At 47.1% G+C, this 20392-nt stretch overlaps 1 protein-coding gene across 1 annotated transcript in view; it reads right to left on the reverse strand.

Moving 5' to 3' along the window:
• Positions 1-19645, reverse strand: part of LOC146009417 (transient receptor potential cation channel subfamily V member 6-like) — a 36926-nt gene extending 17281 nt beyond the window's left edge. The window contains exon 1 of the mRNA XM_083149749.1: positions 19436-19645. Within this exon, the coding sequence (XP_083005875.1) occupies positions 19436-19566 (131 nt within the window). The 5' untranslated portion in view covers positions 19567-19645. The remainder of the gene's footprint in view (positions 1-19435) is intronic.
• Positions 19646-20392: the final 747 nt, after the last annotated feature.

Below are 20392 nucleotides of genomic sequence, written 5' to 3' on the forward strand. Positions count from 1 at the left end.
TTTTCTGGTGTGAGCTATGTCTTCGGAACCAACTGACCCATTTACATGAGATATACAAAAAAAGGAAAAAAAGTAGCGCTAATAATACCAATGAACATTAATAATATTTAATGACAAGAATTTAAAAACAAATAGCAGTAATGAATAAAACCACAGGATCCGTTCCTATAAATGCCACCGCTGATAATAATTTGTTCCAATGATATCCAAAGGAAGGTGTATGATAGGCACCAGTTAGTGGTATGCTGGTAATAGATGGTTTTGAATAGTTACCACAGTTGCCACAATTGGATCACCAGGAGGAATTGTTCCATTCGGAGTGACAAAGCTGCACCTAGTTGCAGGGAAACGCGTCAGGAGCCCTGGACATTGCACCCAGCACTTTTACTTCACTGGATCCGGACCAGCCACCACTTGCGCCATTACCGCGCACTCCTTTCAATTCATTTCCACTGGACTCTGGCACCTTCACCTACTTTGGAGAGACAGTGCTGACATGCACTCCGAATGGAACAATTCCTCCTGGTGATCCAATTGTGGCAACTGTGGTAACTATTCAAAACCATCTATTACCAGCATACAACTAACTGGTTCCTATCATACACCTTCCTTTGGATATCATTGGAACAAATTATTATCAGCGGTGGCATTTATAGGAACGGATCCTGTGGTTTTATTCATTACTGCTATTTGTTTTTAAATTCTTGTCATTAAATATTATTAATGTTCATTGGTGTTATTAGCGCTACTTTTTTTCCTTTTTTTTGTATCTACCTTGTAAGGGATTGCTCACCCCTCTAAGTAGCTGCTTCGCACACGCACCCCATACCAGCGCCCATTATTGTTGCTTGGCAACATTTGTTTTCCTTGGTCCATTTACATGAGACCAGTATCATATTGAATAACTTTTGAGTGGGCTTCGAATAATTTTGGTCCAGTGAAACTGGGCTGTTTGGTTCCAGAGAAATCTGCCCTCAAAGTACATAAACAGTCATGAAATTACATTTCAGAAATAAAAAAATCAGTTTACCTGCAATACTGTATCTTTTGATCCAATGAAACCATATGGACCAGACTGGTATCAGCCTGGCCCAGCGATTTGGGCTTGACTGAGATCAACCGCAAGCTTCTGTGATGCCGGAAGGGGGAACTGGCAGCCGTTGGAACCGGATGGTGGTCCGAATTAGCGGGTCCCATGTTATCCTATTGGGAAACCGTTGCAGCTTTGCCTGGTGATATCTCCGGTTTCCGTGGGGCTACCAAAGCCTGGCCAGGCTTGTTGGAATGCCACGGCTCTCAGCTACAGAATCTGGCCTATTTGGAGAGTGGGCCTGGTGCTGAAGCTAAATCAGGCTCATTGTTAATACGGCCCTGGCAACCTGCTCAGTCACGCCGCTGTGTTTTAATCATTGCTATTAACAGTACCATCATGTCGGCACTTTTGGCATGCGGTGATGAAGCTCTATAAAATCTTATCTCCTCCCATTCCTCCAATTGATTGCACACAGGATATATCAGTAACCCTGCTATAAATAGCACTGTGCCTGCAGATGACGCAACCACTGCCATGTACATGGGAAGGGCAGGTATAATGTGGACAGAGCGGCGGTGTCATCAGCTGTTCCGTCAGTGTCTTGTGCATTTATTTGTGTGCGGAATATTCTGCATTTGTTTTTAGCTTACAACTGCTACATTTTATTATAAAACCTTTATGCCAGTTTTATATCAGAATTATAATAATATATTCAGATAGGAAGAAAGTTTTGTACCTGATTACTAAAGTAAAATGCATCAATATACGTCCCAGCCCTTACTGTTACCTAACGTGTAATAAAAAAAAAATAATAATAAAAAAATATATATATATATTGTATATAATTAAAAAAACACAAACACACACAACTGCAGTTAGGGGCATACGTTCACACCAGGACCACAACGGCGAAATACACAGTGAAGCTTCCACCCGACCTCCGAAGTTGTCACATAAGCAGTAGAAAAGCTGAGGGCGTAAAGCCAGTAACTGTGACAGTGTTGGGTAATGTCCACCACCGCCAGTCTCTTCAGCCTCATCCCCCCCACCATATTTCTGAAGCCTTGTAGAGTCTCTCTATAGCCAGCCAGCCCACTTCTGTCTCTCCAGTCCTCCAGTGTCTCTCCAGTTCTCCAATGACTCACCTTCTGTCTCTCCGGAACCCAGTAGCACACGAAGGGGGGGGGGGGGTTCTGAGTACCCAGAAACCCCCCCCCCCCCCCCTAGGCTGAAAGCTGAGGGTCCCCTCTTTCCATAGGTACAAGAATTTTAAAAATCGGCCCTTGGGAACCGGAGATATCTGACTTCAGAGCAGTGGTCCCCATCCAAGCCTGTTAATTGCTTTTCCCAGTCAGATATTTCAGGTTCTGTCTGACTTAGAGTTTTTCTGAGGGTATATTCCAAAAGCTGGGACTCTCCCCCTTTGACGGACGCTAGCAGCTTGTCTCTACTGTGCCCAGAACCAGAGATATCAGCCATCCAGCAGCTGGTTACTGCTCGTGGGGGCGTGTGATAGAATAGCCGCTGGAAGGGGGCGTGCGCATGAAACGCTCATGTGCCCCGTTCTGACAGAGCTGTCCGTCGCCTCCCTGCTGGTCCCCGCCACCTCCCCGTACCCCACCTAACCCTGCCCATCTCCCTGAAGCGGATGTGGGCAGGGTTTCCGGTCCCTGCCGCCGAGTGACTGGGACGCGCGTGCGTGTGAGATGCTCGCCTGTCCCAGTCAGATGGAGTGCCTCTCCACCAGCGCTCGCCAACGGAGGGGATTTGGTGAGCGCTGGAGCAGAATGAGAGGCGCTCCATATGTATTATACCACTGTGACTTCAATGTAATATACGCAACCCATACCTCCCAACATGACCCATTCCAGGGACAAAATCCTCTCTACCTGGACTGGTCTCTTCATTTATTATTACAATCACATGGGTTGAAATTCCTTTATTATACATTAATTAGTTCAAAAAAGGTGACACCAATCTTATATAAGATGGAAGTCAAAATAGAAAACATTACAATATAAACATACACGCCCCCTTCCCCCTTAAATAGCCCGAGCCCCCCCCCCCAATATGTTAATCCGGTCCTGCAAGCCCCCCCAGCGTTTCCCCAGCCAGCCTCATTCTGTCTTTCTGGCCCCCCAGTGTCTCCCCAGCCAGCCCCCTTCTGTCTCTCTCTAGCCACCCAGCATCTCCCCAGCCAGCCCCCTTCTGTCTCTCTCTCTGGTCCCCCCCAGCATCTCACCAGCCAGCCCCCTTCTGTCTCTGGCCCTCCAGTGTCTCCCCAGCCAGCCCCTTTCTGTCTCTCTGGCACCCCAGTGTCTCCCCAGCCAGCCCCCTTCTGTCTCTCTGGCCCCCCAGCATCTCACCAGCCAGCCCCCTTCTGTCTCTGGCCCTCCAGTGTCTCCCCAGCCAGCCCCTTTCTGTCTCTCTGGCGCCCCAGTGTCTCCCCAGCCAGCCTCCTTCTGTCTCTCTGGCCCCCAAGCATCTCCTTAGCCAGCCTCCTTCTGTCTCTCTGGCCCTCCAGCATCTCCTTAGCCAGCCCCCTTCTGTCTCTCTCTGGCCGCCCAGCATCTCCCCAGCCAGCCCCCTTCTGTCTCTCTGGCCCCCCCAGTGTCTCCCCAGCCAGCCCCCTTCTGTCTCTGTCCCTCCAGCGTCTCCCCAGCCAACCCCCTTCTGTCTCTCTGGCCCCCCAGCCAGCGCCCTTCTTTCTCTCCGGCCCCCCGGCGTCTCCCCAGCCAGCCCCCTTCTATCTCTCTCTGGCCCCCCAGCATCTCCCCAGCCAGCCCCCTTCTGCCTCTCTGGCCCTCCAGTCCCATCATGCCTTGCCACAGTTTTGCTATTAGCAAATACTTACACTATAGCAAAGCATGCTGGGATGTGTAGTTTCAAAACAGCTGGAGGGCCACAGTTTGGACATGTCTGGATTACAGGGTATCAAGGTGGCCGACTGGGTGGAATGACCACCAAATTCAGTCTGCAAACTGGTATGCAACGGTGCCGAAAGAGGAGGGGGGGATACTAATTACCCAGGGCCATGTCCAGGGGCGGATTTGCCCACCGGGAAACCGGGCCATTTCCCGGTGGGCCGGCCCAAAAGTCATTAAAAAGGGGCCGGCCGCACTCCCCCCTGGGCTGGCTGGGCACTTTGCCCACTTCCAAAATGGCCGTGGGAGGGCTGCTGCGCATGCGTGCACAGCACCTCCTAGGCCTCCAGTACCCGTTCCCCCTCCGCCCGGCAGTACTGAAGAAGCAGCAGGTGAGCCGCCCACCCCCCCCCCCCCCGGCGAGCATTATTGCACACCGCCACCGCCACCAAAGGGCGTACATCTGTTTACAATCTGCCAGATCTTTGATACACAACTATTCAATCCATCAGCAGCAGAACTATTGGACAGAACAGTCGATAGTCCGTACACACTTCATATATTGTCCCATCAGGACCCCGATAACACCTGTTGTTGAAATACAATATAACTGTAGGTACACACTAATGATATCTCATGAACTTGCCGGGGAATTGGAAGGATTGTCTGATGATACAGGTGAGTGCCCACTCATAGACCTGTGAAAGGATTATACAGCAAAATTACGAAGGGGGGGGGGGGGGTTGATAGGTCTCTTACACTAGATAAATACTATACGATTATCTGTCCAATCTTTCTGGTTGGAATGAGAATCTGGTAATGTATGGGAGCAAATGACCAAATTAAGCAAAAATGGACAAACAGACAAAGTGCGGGATGCACTAAAGGAGAAATACAATAAAACCCCAGTTTTCGTGGTTTTTACCCTTCGGTGCGGAGGGTAATGCCTGCAGAAGCTAGCGTTACCCAGTAGAAGCTTTAGGGATTCACTCTACAGAGCTGGATGAAGGATCCAACATTAATCCCACCCAGCATACCCTGCAGCCACCAGCGTCACTGTCGCAGACTACAAAATGCAGTGACGGGGGTGCCTCACAAAGGACAGCTCCTCCAACAAGAAGCCCAGGGAGGAGACGCTGTTGGGAACTTCAGAAGATGAGTCTCTACATAATCAATAGATTGTAAGCTTGCAGCAGGGCCGTCTTACCTCCAAGTCTGTCTGTTGTTACCCAGTTTGTTTTATCACTGTCTACAGTTGTAAAGCGCAACGGAATCTGCTGCGCTATATAAGACACTGTATCGGAATCTGCTGCGCTATATAAGACAATGTAACGGAATCTGCTGCGCTATATAAGACGCTGTAACGGAACCTGCTGCGCTATATAAGACACTGTAACGGAATCTGCTGTGCTATATAAGACACTGTAACGGAATCTGCTGCGCTATATAAGACACTGTAACGGAATCTGCTGCGCTATATAAGACACTGTAACGGAATCTGCTGCGCTATATAAGAGACTGTAACGGAATCTGCTGCACTATATAAGACGCTGTAACGGAATCTGCTGCGCTATATAAGACACTGTAACGGAATCTGCTGCGCTATATAAGAAACTGTAACGGAATCTGCTGCGCTATAGAAGACTGTAATGGAATCTGCTGCGCTATATAAGAAACTGTAACGGAATCTGCTGCGCTATATAAGAAACTGTAACGGAATCTGCTGCGCTATATAAGACACTGTAACGGAATCTGCTGCGCTATATAAGAAACTGTAACGGAATCTGCTGCGCTATATAAGACACTGTAACGGAATCTGCTGCGCTATATAAGAAACTGTAACGGAATCTGCTGCGCTATATAAGACACTGTAACGGAATCTGCTGTGCTATATAAGACACTGTAACGGAATCTGCTGCGCTATATAAGACACTGTAACGGAATCTGCTGCGCTATATAAGAAACTGTAACGGAATCTGCTGCGCTATATAAGACACTGTAACGGAATCTGCTGCGCTATATAAGAAGCTGTAACGGAATCTGCTGAGCTATATAAGACAGTGTAATGGAATCTCCTGTGCTATATAAGACACTGTAACGGAATCTGCTGCGCTATATAAGACACTGTAACGGAATCTGCTGCTCTATATAAGACGCTGTAACGGAATCTGCTGCGCTATATAAGACACTGTAACGGAATCTGCTGCGCTATATAAGACACTGTAACGGAATCTGCTGCGCTATATAAGACACTGTAACGGAATCTGCTGCGCTATATAAGACACTGTAACGGAATCTGCTGCGCTATATAAGACACTGTAACGGAATCTGCTGCGCTATATAAGACACTGTAACGGAATCTGCTGCGCTATATAAGGCACTGTAACGGAATCTGCTGCGCTATATAAGAAGCTGTAACGGAATCTGCTGCGCTATATAAGACAGTGTAATGGAATCTCCTGTGCTATATAAGACACTGTAACGGAATCTGCTGCGCTATATAAGACACTGTAACGGAATCTGCTGCTCTATATAAGACACTGTAACGGAATCTGCTGCTCTATATAAGACGCTGTAACGGAATCTGCTGCGCTATATAAGACACTGTAACGGAATCTGCTGCGCTATATAAGACACTGTAACGGAATCTGCTGCGCTATATAAGACACTGTAACGGAATCTGCTGCGCTATATAAGACACTGTAACGGAATCTGCTGCGCTATATAAGACACTGTAATGGAATCTGCTGCGCTATATAAGACACTGTAACGGAATCTGCTGCGCTATATAAGGCACTGTAACGGAATCTGCTGCGCTATATAAGACACTGTAACGGAATCTGCTGCGCTATATAAGACACTGTAATGGAATCTGCTGCGCTATATAAGACACTGTAACGGAATCTGCTGCGCTATATAAGGCACTGTAACGGAATCTGCTGCGCTATATAAGGCACTGTAGCGGAATCTGCTGCGCTATATAAGACACTTAACGGAATCTGCTGCGCTATATAAGACGCTAACGGAATCTGCTGCGTTATATAAGACACTAACGGAATCTGCTGCGTTATATAAGACACTAACGGAATCTGCTGCGCTATATAAGACACTGTAACGGAATCTGCTGCGCTATATAAGACACTGTAACGGAATCTGCTGCGCTATATAAGACACTGTAACGGAATCTGCTGCGCTATATAAGATGCTGTAGCGGAATCTGCTGCGCTATATAAGACACTTAACGGAATCTGCTGCGCTATATAGAAAACAAGCACAATAAGATACTCCTCCAGTCTCCAAACCTACAAGCGTTCCCTGAAAACTCACCTCTTCAGGCAGCTTACCAAATTCCAGAACCAACCACTTAACCTTCATATACCGTTCCTATCCAATCACATCCCCACTGTACAGGCCACACATTTTCCATCCTCCTGACCCCTGGCCAAACTGCAGGGCCCTCCTACCTTTTGACTGTCTGTAAATACCCTGTTTGTTGTATCACTGTCTCCTTTTGTAAAGCGCGACGGAATATGCTGCGCTATATAATAAAACGTTAATAAATAACTGTAAATAAATAATCATGTCCCGCCCCCACCTCTGCAAAGTGTTGTGATTTACAGGTAGCAGGTGGAGCTAAAATGACTCCATTTGCATGGTTTTCGCCCCACCCCCTTCCGGAGACATTTGTCCGGGGATTACCCCACAACTCCCAGGAGTGTAGACAAGTATGACTTACACACCCACAAACAAATTAATATGGGACCCCAAGCCAGCGTCTTGCCATGGGTTCTTTGGGGTAGATTTATCATATCTTGGAGAGAGATAAAGTAAATCAGCAGCCAATCAGCTCCTTGTCATGCTACAAGCTTTTTGTTGAATACTGACAGGAGCTGAGTGCTTGCTACTATCTCTCCAAGTTTAGGCAAATCTCCTTTAATCCAGCTCTGATGACATCAGCAAATGTGGGTGTGGTGATGTGTCGCTTCTCGCCATGTTTGGGTGCTGTGAAGTGGGCGACCTGGGGTGAATATGCCATAGTGCAACTGTTGGTGCAAGCAGATTTAGCAAGATTTGCCTTATTCCAAAGCAGCATTGCAGAAGAGGCACCTCGCACCGGAGGCATTGCCGGTCAGTACAGAACATAAACAGACAGTAAAAAGAATATGACAAAGTTCAGCTGGAAATACGTCACTGACATCATTATGACATCAAAGGTTGCCTTGCCCTTTAAAAGCACTTTACTGCCAGTTCCAGCGCATAACACAACCTGATCTGAACGGCATCCAACTAAGCTACTGTATGCAAATATTATGAGACATAATTAAATATTAAGGAGCCTGAACTGGTTTTATGCTGGTAATTAAAACAAACAGCGAGCAGAGGTAAGGTAGGAGTTACGGCTTCTATCCACGCCATGTAGGAGAAACCGTCCACTGATTATCTTCGGCTACGTCTCGTGTGTCGTCCCCCCCCCCCCCCCCCATGTGCACGGCAGGTGGGGCAGATGTTACTTGTGCAGAGAGAATTAGATTTGGGTGGGGGTTTTACTTAAAAGTGAGATCTATATTGCAGTGTAAAAATAAAGCAGCCAGTATTTTCCCTGCACAGAAACAAAATAACTCACCCAAATCTAATTCTCTCTGCACATTTTACATATGCCCCCCTGCAGTGCAGCATGGTTTTGTCCATCTAAGAAGGATTTTGTCAGAAAGAGTGAACCAAAATAACCCCCTAAGTGAAGCCAGGTGTGAGACTGTACTGGCTTCACTGTGACTGGTGGTGACTTCCTATTGGAAGTCTGATCTGCCAGTCACCTAAGCAGTCCCATTGGCAGGCGTTCCCTCCTGCGGGATGCCTCTATTGGCTGCTTTGACATAGAACCAGGGGTATGTACATGTGCTTGATTTAGCTTCTATGCGTGACCACGGCAGGGACAGAGACCAGCAGAGGGGGCGGCAGTGACGGCAGCAGAGGGGGGGTGCCAGCATTGCAGCCAGCTGCATCACCCCTCTGACAGGAAGGTCGGAGTCGGTGTATGTACAAGCAGCAATAACCACATTCTGGACTATTGTACAGGAAAAAAAGATAAAAATGCACATGACATAATTACAATTATCGCGGATTATGAATCATCCTGTGCCAACAAATTACCTAAGCGGATAAATCCTGTGTGAATGCAAAATAGTACATAGGTCCTGGGGCTGCGTAAATCTCTGTGCTGCCTCCGAGTCCAGAGACGTTTCCCATGTGCATTGTGCTTGAGGTGGTTGTTGAAGCAAGTTCATGGGGATGGCCATTGACGGCCATTCCCAAACATCGACGGTCAAGTACCAGTGGACGATGGTTTTGCCATTCATGGCAGAGTTTAACCCAAATAGTTTTATGCGCCATTGATTGTTATCGCCAACAGCACCATTGAAGGTAACCACCACCAATAGCCATCCCTACCAGTGCAAGTACTGGCCTTAAGTTATAGGAGGAACACCTGGGGTTTATATAGCAAGAGGCTCTACCAAAGGGACATTCTGTGAGATGCTGGCATGTCCCCAGCCCTAGGAATAGACGCACACTGTATCAATTCTCCCACTGGGAGCCTCCTAACTTCCCATCCGCCAGCCACCATGGGGAGACACTGCAGCCCGAGGATGGGACAGCGGGACAGTCCCCCCAAAAGATGATGCTCTCATGTGAACATGAACAAGTGCAAGAAAGTTCAAAAGCCTTTAAGCAAACCAGCCACCCCATCTACAGCATGCTATAACATTCTGGTTAATTGATGGGAGACCCCTGAAAATCCGGTGGCTGTCCTCATCGCAACTGCACCATTGTGTGTACTCAGCTGCAAATAATCCCTCAGCTGTGTTACAAGCGTCAGCGCGTGTGAATCGGAGCCATACGTAATCTCAGCAGAAGATAGTGAATGTGCACAATGCCTAATGGGGAACTTTCGGCCCTCCAGCTGTTGTTGAACTACACATCCCAGCATGCCCTGCTACAGTTTTGTTATTTGGCTATGCTAAAACTGTTGCAGGGCATGCTGTGATCTGTAGTTCAACAACAGTTGGAGGCCCGAAGGTTCCCCATCCCTGGCCTAAACGAACACAGAATGTAATTACTCTCCAGTGATTCGGGTGTTATTCAGGGACTTAAATGTCACATAGAGCAGTTTGTTCAGGACCATTTACAACATAATTTATATATAGTATATAAAAAAAGACTAAGTACTCCTCATCTGTATGAGGTGCAGGACCGTCACTGACCACTAGAGGCCATTCGATGGGCCAAATTATTCCTTTGTGTGCTAAAAGAAGTCATAACAGAAAGTGAAAGCAACCTGTGACTGCATGTGACATCACACAGCTGGGGTGTCCCCCCCACACAGTCCAGACACGCCTGCCTTGTCCAGACTGCTTCCCCCCAACGCTGTCAATGCCACAAAAGCCCTGCATCACTGCCCCCCACCCCACCAGCACTTAGACTGTGGTTGCAGAATGTGACTGCAGTTTCAGGGCTCACGCATACACTACCGCACATGCACAGATTAGCAACAATCACCTAATCACCTAGCAATTTTGTACACTCTGCGACCAGTGGTGCATTAGGTTAATAATAAGCTTCTGGCACAGCACTTGTTCATTTCTTGTAGAGAAGCACTGAATGAGAGACACCTCGGTACCTCCTGACCATAGTTGCCTACCCTCCTGGATTCTGCAGGAGACTCCCTGAAATAACAGCAATCGGTACTTGTTTCCTAGCACGGCCACACCGATTTACATCGGGGTGGTCGTGTCGGAAAAATCGGGTCGATCGCATCGCATGCGATTTGGTCGCATGCGATGCGATCGACGCGACCGACCGATTTTGGACCCGATTTTTTTTTTGAATGAAATGTAAATCGGGTCCCTGGGACCCGATTTTACATTGGATTCAATGTAAAATATTCCCAACCCCCCCAAATGTCACGGCGTACACCCCACCCCACCCCACGATAGACGCCAACCCGAAGCGTGGCGAGCGCAGCGAGCCCGCGAGGGGCGGCGGTGCGCGTCCTCCGACCTTTTCATTCCCCTACTATCCACGTCGGCGTGGAGTTGAGAATAGAATAGTGTGGCGAGCGCAGCGAGCCACCGAGCCCGAAGCGTGGCGAGCGCAGCGAGCCCCGCGAGGGGACACGTATACCTGTGAAGTTATACGCGTCCCCTCGCGGGGCTCGCTGCGCTCGCCACACTATTCTATTCTCAACTCCACGCCGACGTGGATAGTAGGGGTATGAAAAGGTCGGAGGACGCGCACCGCCGACGCTCGCCACGCTTCGGGTTGGCGTCAATAGTGGGGTGGCGTTTAAAATGTGGGGGCATGACGGGGCCATATACAATGAGAAATGGCCCATATTGGCCCCTTTCCCATTGATTACTATGTGAAGATGGACTTAATCAAGTCCATCTTATCTTGTGCCATTATAATGGCACAAGACCGACACGACCGACACGATTTCAATGTTAAAAATATTTTAACATTGAAGCCTATGGAGAAATCGGGTCCATCGCGTCGGTCGCGTCGTGTGCCATGTTAAGGCACACGACGCGACCGACGCGATGGACCCGATGGACGCGATTTCTCCATAGGCTTCAATGTTAAAATATTTTTAACATTGAAGCCTATGGAGAATCGGGTCCATCGCGTCGGTCGCGTCGTGTGCCTTATTAAAGGCACACGACCGACGCGATGGACCCGATTTTCCATTTGCCGGTAAAATGGACCTGATTTGAAAGAAAATCGGGTCCATCGTGGGCATCGTGTGCCTTAAAGTTAAGGCACACGACCAAGAAGATTGTGGCCGTGCTAGGAAACAAGTACCCAGCAATCTCCCTCTCTCCCTCATTAGTCTAGCAATCTCCCTCATGTCACCTAGCCCACATTACACTGTTACATCATAGTTACCTCCCCTCCTGCATTCTGCAGGAGACTCCCTGAAATAGCAGCAATCTCCCTCTCTCCCTCATTAGTCTAGCAATCTCCCTCATGTCACCTAGCCCACATTACACGGTTACATCATAGTTACCTCCCCTCCTGCATTCTGCAGGAGACTCCCTGACATAGCAGTAATCTCCCTCTCTCCCTCATTAGTCTAGCAATCTCCCTCATGTCACCTAGCCCACATTACACTGTTCCATCATAGTTACCTCCCCTCCTGCATTCTGCAGGAGACTCCCTGACATAGCAGCAATCTCCCTCTCTCCCTCATTAGTCTAGCAATCTCCCTTATGTCACCTAGCCCACATTACACTGTTACATCATAGTTACCTCCCCTCCTGCATTCTGCAGGAGACTCCTTGAAATAGCAGCAATCTCCCTCTCTCCCACATTAGTCTAGCAATCTCCCTCATTTCACCTAGCCCACATTACACTGTTACCATAGTTACCTCCCCTCCTGCATTCAGAGTACAGGAAGGGAGGGCAGCAACGTAAGGAAGTATGCCTCTAGAGAAAGTATGTAGGTGAAGTCTTAGAAGTTCCACAGCTGCCACCTGCATTAAGTACAACAAGGATCGTCACAAACATCATTCATTTTTTGAATAGGCAGACTTGGTGGAGCCCCCTAGAACCTGGCGCTCTAGGCAGCTGCCTAAAGCTGCCTAGTGGTAGAGCTGGCCCTGGGTGGGGCTTAATGCCGGCAAGCCCTGGAAAAGCTCCAGAGAGTCTCCTCTCTGGGCTTCTCCTGGAAAGGAGACTCTAAAGCAGGCCCCATAGCCGGTCTGAGTGGCCCTCCCACCCGCTAGGCGGCTTTGCCAGGAGTCAAGTACAGGGGAATTCTCACGAGAGGTCGGTATTTCTCGCAAGATTCCTCTTAATCAACAGCAGCCGGAGACTGTCAGTCCTATTCAGCGGCAGCCGCCGGAGCGTGGGACGGCTGCAGCAGGACAATTTGTAAAATACATTTTTACATATGGCCCCCGAAGGATTTTTTCCCCATACAAATGGCCCTTGGCACAAAAAAGGTTCCCCACCCCTGCTCTAAAGGTAGGCATGTATGCCTCAAATCGGGACTGTCCTGCCCATATCCGGGCAGATGGGAGGTCTATAACTGGACATGGTTCCGGTTGATAGATCGACACAGTGTCTAGGTCGACAGTCATGAACTATGTCGACACATGAAAAGTGTCGACATGCACTAGATCAAATTTGCCAACAGGTCGCCACAAGCAAAAGTCATACGAATCGGTCGGCAAGAGTTTTAACCGACTTTGCGATCCATGTCGACTACTAATGAGAAAGTTAAAGCATGGCGAGCGTGGCGTTAATGGAAGGTCCAATGTCGACAGATAGACACCATTGTCGGCCTAGTGAATGTCGACCATTTCAGTGTGTTGACCATTTCACTGTCGATCCAGATTGTTGACCTACTGGTTTTCCTGTTGACTGTCATACTAATTATTGTTCATCTTTCAGGAACGCGGCGTGCAATGGTTTCCGGCAATCAGACGGCCGCGGGTCACCTGAGAATGTGTGTACAGTAGATACAGATCTATTGACTGTACTGTCAGCTTCTGTGTGTGCGCTCTCCTCTCATAACCACAGAGCAGCTCCCCAATCACACGGGTGATTGCAAGCAATTATTACAGGAGTTCTACATGATGTGTGTGTATACTTCCCTCTTATCTCTACAAGCACCTAAGTGTCCCCAGGCAATCAGCCGTAAATCCACATTGTGACAGGTGGAATAAGTCATATTTCTCATCCATGAAACTGCCGACCTCCCAACAAGACTCTAAGTGGGCTCTAAAGACCTAACTTCTTCACCAAACCCAACCAGCTCTCCTATTAACTCGCTGTTACATGCTCACTTCTGCCACCTGTGTTGCCCCCTCCCCCCCCCCCCTTTAGAATGTAAGCTCTCACGAGCAGGGCCCTCTTCCCTCATGTGCCCTTCCTTCTTTTACCTACACCATCTCCATACTTCCTTTTGATGGCATCTAATCCCTCCATTTTACGCTACCCTAATACTTATTTCGGTATCGGCTGCTGAAACAGAATGTTTATATACCCTGTACTTGTCCTATACTGTCTTGAACTGTAAGTTACTGTTCTACTTGTTTATAAACTCTGTAATTGGGCGCTGCAGATCCCTTGTGGCGCCATATAAATAACTGATAATAATATAAATAACAACAATAATAATGAATGCTCTAAAATTGGTCTCCCCTTGGACGCAAGGCGCTTAACTGATAAGATCAAAGTAATACAGTATAAGAACAATGAAGTACAGAAAAGCTTTTCATAATCGATACTTAAGGGTATTACGGAAATGCTTGAGTAAACAGGAAAGTCTTATAGTGGGGGCCTCTCGGGCTGTGCAGGGAAGTGAGCCGCATGGATAAAAGCTGGACCCCCGGATGAATTACGGGAGATTCTAGGTACTGCTATAAGTCCTTCATCTACAGATCGTAGCACTCGGCTCGGACCAGGGGCACCAACAGCTCCGGTAAATTAAGTAGGGGGCGTGGCTACAGGGAGGGGGTGTGACCTCCGAGGGGCATGGCCACATTCCAGTGTAAAAAAATAAACAAGAGGGAGAGAGATGGCAGGATCCCTCTCCCCACTGCCCGGCACCCTGCAAAGTGGGAGGTGGAAGCGGGCCTCTGGTCCCTCCAGGAGACCCGGGCCTGGGTAAAAAGCACCAGCTTGAAAGAAGATGATGAAAGAATATTCGATTGTAAGGATGTCCTTACAATGGCGGCATTCCGGGTAGAGTATTACTTGTTATCACACCATCTTTATTCTCCCATGAAACTCATCCCAATAACTCTGATTCAGCTGCTCTCATGGGGACGCTGGCACAGGCTGGCGGTCACGCAGGGAGGATGTTAACTGGCCAGTGGCTAATGACTGGAGGGGAGGTTACATCGGGCTGCAGAGAATATGCGTCTGACTCTAGTGTGCGATTAGAATCCGCACAATTCAATACATTTCGCTGCACATTAGATTCATTTCATAACTTTTTTTTTATTTTCTGTAAAGATTAGCGTAGAGGTTTTACAAGGAAAAGGACATTGTAATAAGCAGAGGAGGCACACTGTAATTATATGGGGGATTGGGGCAGATGAAGGGCCAGATTCTCTAAGCTTCAAAAGTGATAAAATGGAGAGTGATAACAGCCAGCCAATCAGCTCCTACCTGCCATGTCACAGACTGTGTTTGAAAAATGTCAGGCAGGAGCTGATTGGCTGGCTGTTTATCACTCTCCATTTTATCACTTTTGAAGCTTAGAGAATATGTCCCGAAATTAGAAAGTGCAGATAATGTCAAAGGTTATAATGCATCAGCCAATCAACTCCTGTTCTTTTAAAACACAGCTGATTGGTTGGTGCGTTATCACCGCTCTGTCACTTAACCAGGCGTACTACATCTTCCCCATTGGACGTTATAGAGGAATTCTGTGAATCGATAAAAAGCACCAGGACTCAGGCACGCGTATACGGTAAACTGTATATAACTTCCTGGTGAGCAACTGATTCGTCCTTATTATACATATAAGGTGCCGACACTGACACCATAAAATGTGTCGCTCTTTTTTCATGTGTCGATCTTTTCATGTGTCAGCCTATGTGGCTGTGCAGCCCCAGCAGCTCCCTTACTCGCTGCATCAAATGGGAGGGGGCGAATTGCGTAATTTTGTGTCATTTTAGCCCCTCCCTCAATCCGCGTACCTGCGGATTGCAGAGGATAACTGTCATGGGGGCGGGGATTGGTGATGTCAGCCTCACCCCGCCCCCTGACAAGTAGCCTCGTCCTGCCCCCTTTACTCCTCTCTGGGCTTCTCCCTGAGAGGAGTGTAAAGAAGTAGGCAGGTATGCCAGGGTTGCCGACTTTAAGATTCTCCTCTCTGGGAGAAGCCCGGAGAGGAGAGTTTCAGCAGCCGCTCAGGGGGCGGGGCTTACAAGTGACATCACTAAGCCCCGCCCCCATGCTGGTAAAGCAGCGAATTCATGTATCTCCGTGGAGGGGGCGGGGCTAAAATGACGCGATTTTGCCATTTTAGCTCCGCCCCCTCCTCTGAGACCAGATCCGGGGGTCAGCGGGGGTCCCCCCTGAATCCGGGAGGGTTGCCCACCCTTCCGGGGGCCGGGAGGGGGTACCCGATTTTCGGGAGACTCCCGGAAATTCCGGGAGGGTCGGCAACCCTGAGGTATGCATTCAACTGCGCACATATCACCCATATACAATGCACCGCCTGTTACCCTCTGCCCCTCTAGGGGGTACAAGGCAAAACTTGATACCCCATAAAGGGTTGGATGCTCTAACATCCGCGGGATTAGAGCATACAAAAATGCTGTAATAATTCTGATAACGGGGGTTTTACCACATTTTTGGTTCAATCAGGTGGACAATAAGAAATCTGTGCATATCCTACTGTTGGGGAACTACAAGTTCCAGCATTTTAATTAAATAACAGTTTGCAAAAGTGCAGATTTTACTTGTTATTTTCAATCATGCTTTTGTAGACTTATACCGTGACATCATCCCCCCCCCCGAATCTGGATCCCTGATTTAGCATTCGGATATGGATTTTATACCCAACGTTAGACGAGTACGTTCTAAACCAGGAGTTTACACAGATACGCCCTCTTCCCCCTTAAACTGGCCACGGCTGGTCTATAGTTTATGGAGACCACAAGGAATTTACAGCACTAAAAAACACCATCGTTATCAACTACTACATCAGTAACTGAACCCAATTCACAAAGGACATTCTGTAACTCTTTAGGTACAAACCCCTCAGAACATAATCCGGTCATAAGGATGCAAAGTGACGTAACCATTAATAACCCAGTCCCAATATCCCATCTTACGTATGGAAGGGCTCATTGTCAATACCGTAGGAAGAGATACTGTGCATCATCCATGCATATAAACTAACAGCACGGTAGCACGATTCAGCATACAGACAGAAGTAGCACTGTGAATTGTGCGAACCCACAGACCATGGATGCCGAGACTGACATTGCAGCATAGAAGTTGTACTGTGCATTATGCAAACCCACAGACCATGGATGCCGAGATTAACATTGCAGCATACAGACAGTAGTAGTACTGTGCATTATACAAACCCATGGATTATGGATGCAGAGATTGACATTGCAGCATACAGACAGTAGTAGTACTGTGCATTATACAAACCCACAGACTATGGATGCAGAGATTGACATTGCAGCATACAGACAGAAGTAGTACTGTGCATTATACAAACCCACAGACTATGGATGCAGAGACTGACATTGCAGCATACAGACAGAAGTAGTACTGTGCATTATACAAACCCACAGACTATGGATGCAGAGACTGACATTGCAGCATACAGACAGTAATACTGTGCATTATACAAACCTAACAAACCCACAGACTATGGATGCAGAGATTGGCATTGCAGCATACAGACAGAAGTAGTACTGTGCATTATACAAACCCACAGACTATGGAAGCAGAGATTGACATTGCAGCATACATACAGACAGAAGTAGTACTGTGCATTATACAAACCCACAGACTATGGATGCAGAGACTGACATTGCAGCATACAGACAGAAGTAGTACTGTGCATTATACAAACCCACAGACTATGGATGCAGAGATTGGCATTGCAGCATACAGACAGAAGTAGCACTGTGCATTATACAAACCCACAGACTATGGATGCAGAGACTGACATTGCAGCATACAGACAGAAGTTGTACTGTGCATTATGCAAACCCACAGACTATGGATGCAGAGACTGACATTGCAGCATACAGACAGTAGTAGTACTGTGCATTATACAAACCCAAAGACTATGGATACAGAGACTGACATTGCAGCATACAGACAGTAATACTGTGCATTATGCAAACCTACAGACTATGGATGCAGACACTAACATTGCAGCATACAGACAGAAGTTGAACTGTGCATTATACAAACCCACAGACTATGGATGCAGAGACTGACATTGCAGCATACAGACATAAGTAGTACTGTGCATTTTACAAACCCACAGACTATGGATGCAGAGACTGACATTGCAGCATACAGACAGAAGTAGTACTGTGCATTATACAAACCCACAGACTATGGAAGCGGAGATTGACATTGCAGCATACAGACAGAAGTAGAACTGTGCATTATACAAACCCACAGACTATGGATGCAGAGACTGACATTGCAGCATACAGACAGAAGTAGAACTGTGCATTATACAAACCCACAGACTATGGATGCAGAGATTGACATTGCAGCCTACAGACAGAAGTAGTACCGTGCATTATACAAACCCACAGACTATGGATGCAGAGATTGACATTGATAACCAGAGTAGTGATACTGCTCACTTTACCCCCTAACAGAGTAATAAAGATACCAAGAATTGCATCCAGGTATAGAACAAGGATAAAGGATAATATCGTGCATATCATTCAGTGTTTACGAACGATAACAATGCACGCTTTTGTGAGGCTTTATTGACCCCCTTTCTCATCCGTGCATGCAGTCAAATTTTGTCTAACGATAAAGATACATTTTTCATAAAACAATAACTGGTAAAGCAAATGATATATCTTTATCTTTATCGTTTGAAATCGTTCAAGCTGGGTACTCACTCTCTGATTTTAATGAACGATATGGTTCAGTATGTACCCACTATTATTGTTAACGATAAGCCCGATTGTCTGAATATGCCGTCCAACCTGATGATATCGTCAGTGACTACATGTTCGGCGAGGGTTCCAGTGACGGCAATGAACGATATAGTTCAGTGTTTACATGGGGGTCGTTTGTTTTTGCGGCACTTCTGATATTGTTAACATTATCGGCTGTATTGCCTATGGTACAGTGTGTACAGACTTTTTGTGTGTGTGTATGCACTATATCGTAATATGCACGGGGTTCAAGGGAAATCGTTTACAATATCACAAGGAGAAATTTACTAATACCCCTTTCACACCGGTTACCCGGCAATTACCCGGCATTTTTTAGGTTTTTGAGTGCCGGGTCATTTTTCCGAGTGCAGCCACCCCATTTCACACCACCCGCAAATTACCGGGTTAAAGCTTTTGAACCCGGGTATTTGCTGAAAGACCCGGGTTTTTCTGAGGTGTGAAAGGGTCAACGCGGGTCTTAAATCCCGGCTCACCAACCCTGGTCAAGAGCAGGGTCGGAGTGCCGGGATTTAAGACCCGTGTTGACTCTTTCACAACCACAGAAAACCTGGTCTTTCAGCAAATTCCCGGGTTGAAAAGCTTTAATCCGGTAATTTGCTTCTGGTGTGAAAGGGGTATTAGATGGGAGTTCTATTCCACATGGAATGTTGCCCATAGCAACCAATCGGAATCTACCTCTAATTTATTTAGCACCTTCTAGAAGACAATAGATAGTATTTGATTAGTTGCCCGTAGCAACATCCGATGTGAACCAGAACTGCCATCTTAGTAAATTTCCCCCACAATCTCTACAGCAATTTATTAAGTAACAAAAAAAGAAATAACCAGAATTGAAGGTTCCTACTCACCATTTCTGTTGGAGCAAGTGGATCTCATCGATCTCCAATCCCTCAGGTGCGTGACTTTGGATCTGACTTTTAATCCCATTCCAGACGTTGCTGGTTATCCCGGATGCCTTATTGCAGTAAAATATTCCCATGGTTTTCAAAAAATTCAAACAAATCACCCTCACCCTTAAATCCCTACGGTTGATCCTAAAAACCCTGCAGTTACCCCCCTGACTCTTCCTGTTGTAGGGAGTAAGATCTGAGTGTTAATGCATCACAGGATTCCGAGCACCAACTCCCTATCACAATACGTCCCCTTGGACTGTCCCATAAAACACACTAGCACAGCCTTCAGTTCAGTTGGGTTAATTAAGCAAACGTCTGATAAACTGGTTTTAGGATGCAAGATAGTTAAACCAGATTACAGAGAATAAATCACATTACAATTTAAAAAAAAACCTTTAAAAAAATTAAAAGGTTTCTAAAGTTCTAGATCAGGGTGCAAAGTGTCTTCAACCTGTCTTATAAGAACAAAACAAAATGTTAGCATTCATGGAGCCTGATAGGAAATGCAGGCACCCGGCACAGCCTTGCATCTACCTCTGCCAGGGAACAGTGACACTGGACTAAATATAAGGTCACATTAATATAAATTATGTCTCTATGCTGTAATTAGCAAGTAGGCGGGGCCAGGGGCGGATTGGGGACTAAAAGTGGCCCTGGAATATTTCTGGAAGTGGCCTCATGTGGGCGGCAACAATTCAATAATGGGCGGAGCCAACATAACAGTAGGCGGGATTACCACATCACTATACTTTGACAGGCAAAACTAAAGCATCAATAGTGTCTGAATATCAGATTGATTAATATTAACTTTTGTTTGTTGGTGACACTGTAAAATGTCACTCACATTAGTCACTCAGATGGATGGATATGTCATGGTATCTCAGCATCGGCTGGATTAAATGAACACAGCAG

This window comes from Crinia signifera, chromosome 6, assembly GCF_055691185.1.
Source record: "Crinia signifera chromosome 6, ASM5569118v1, whole genome shotgun sequence".
NCBI lineage: Eukaryota > Metazoa > Chordata > Amphibia > Anura > Myobatrachidae > Crinia > Crinia signifera.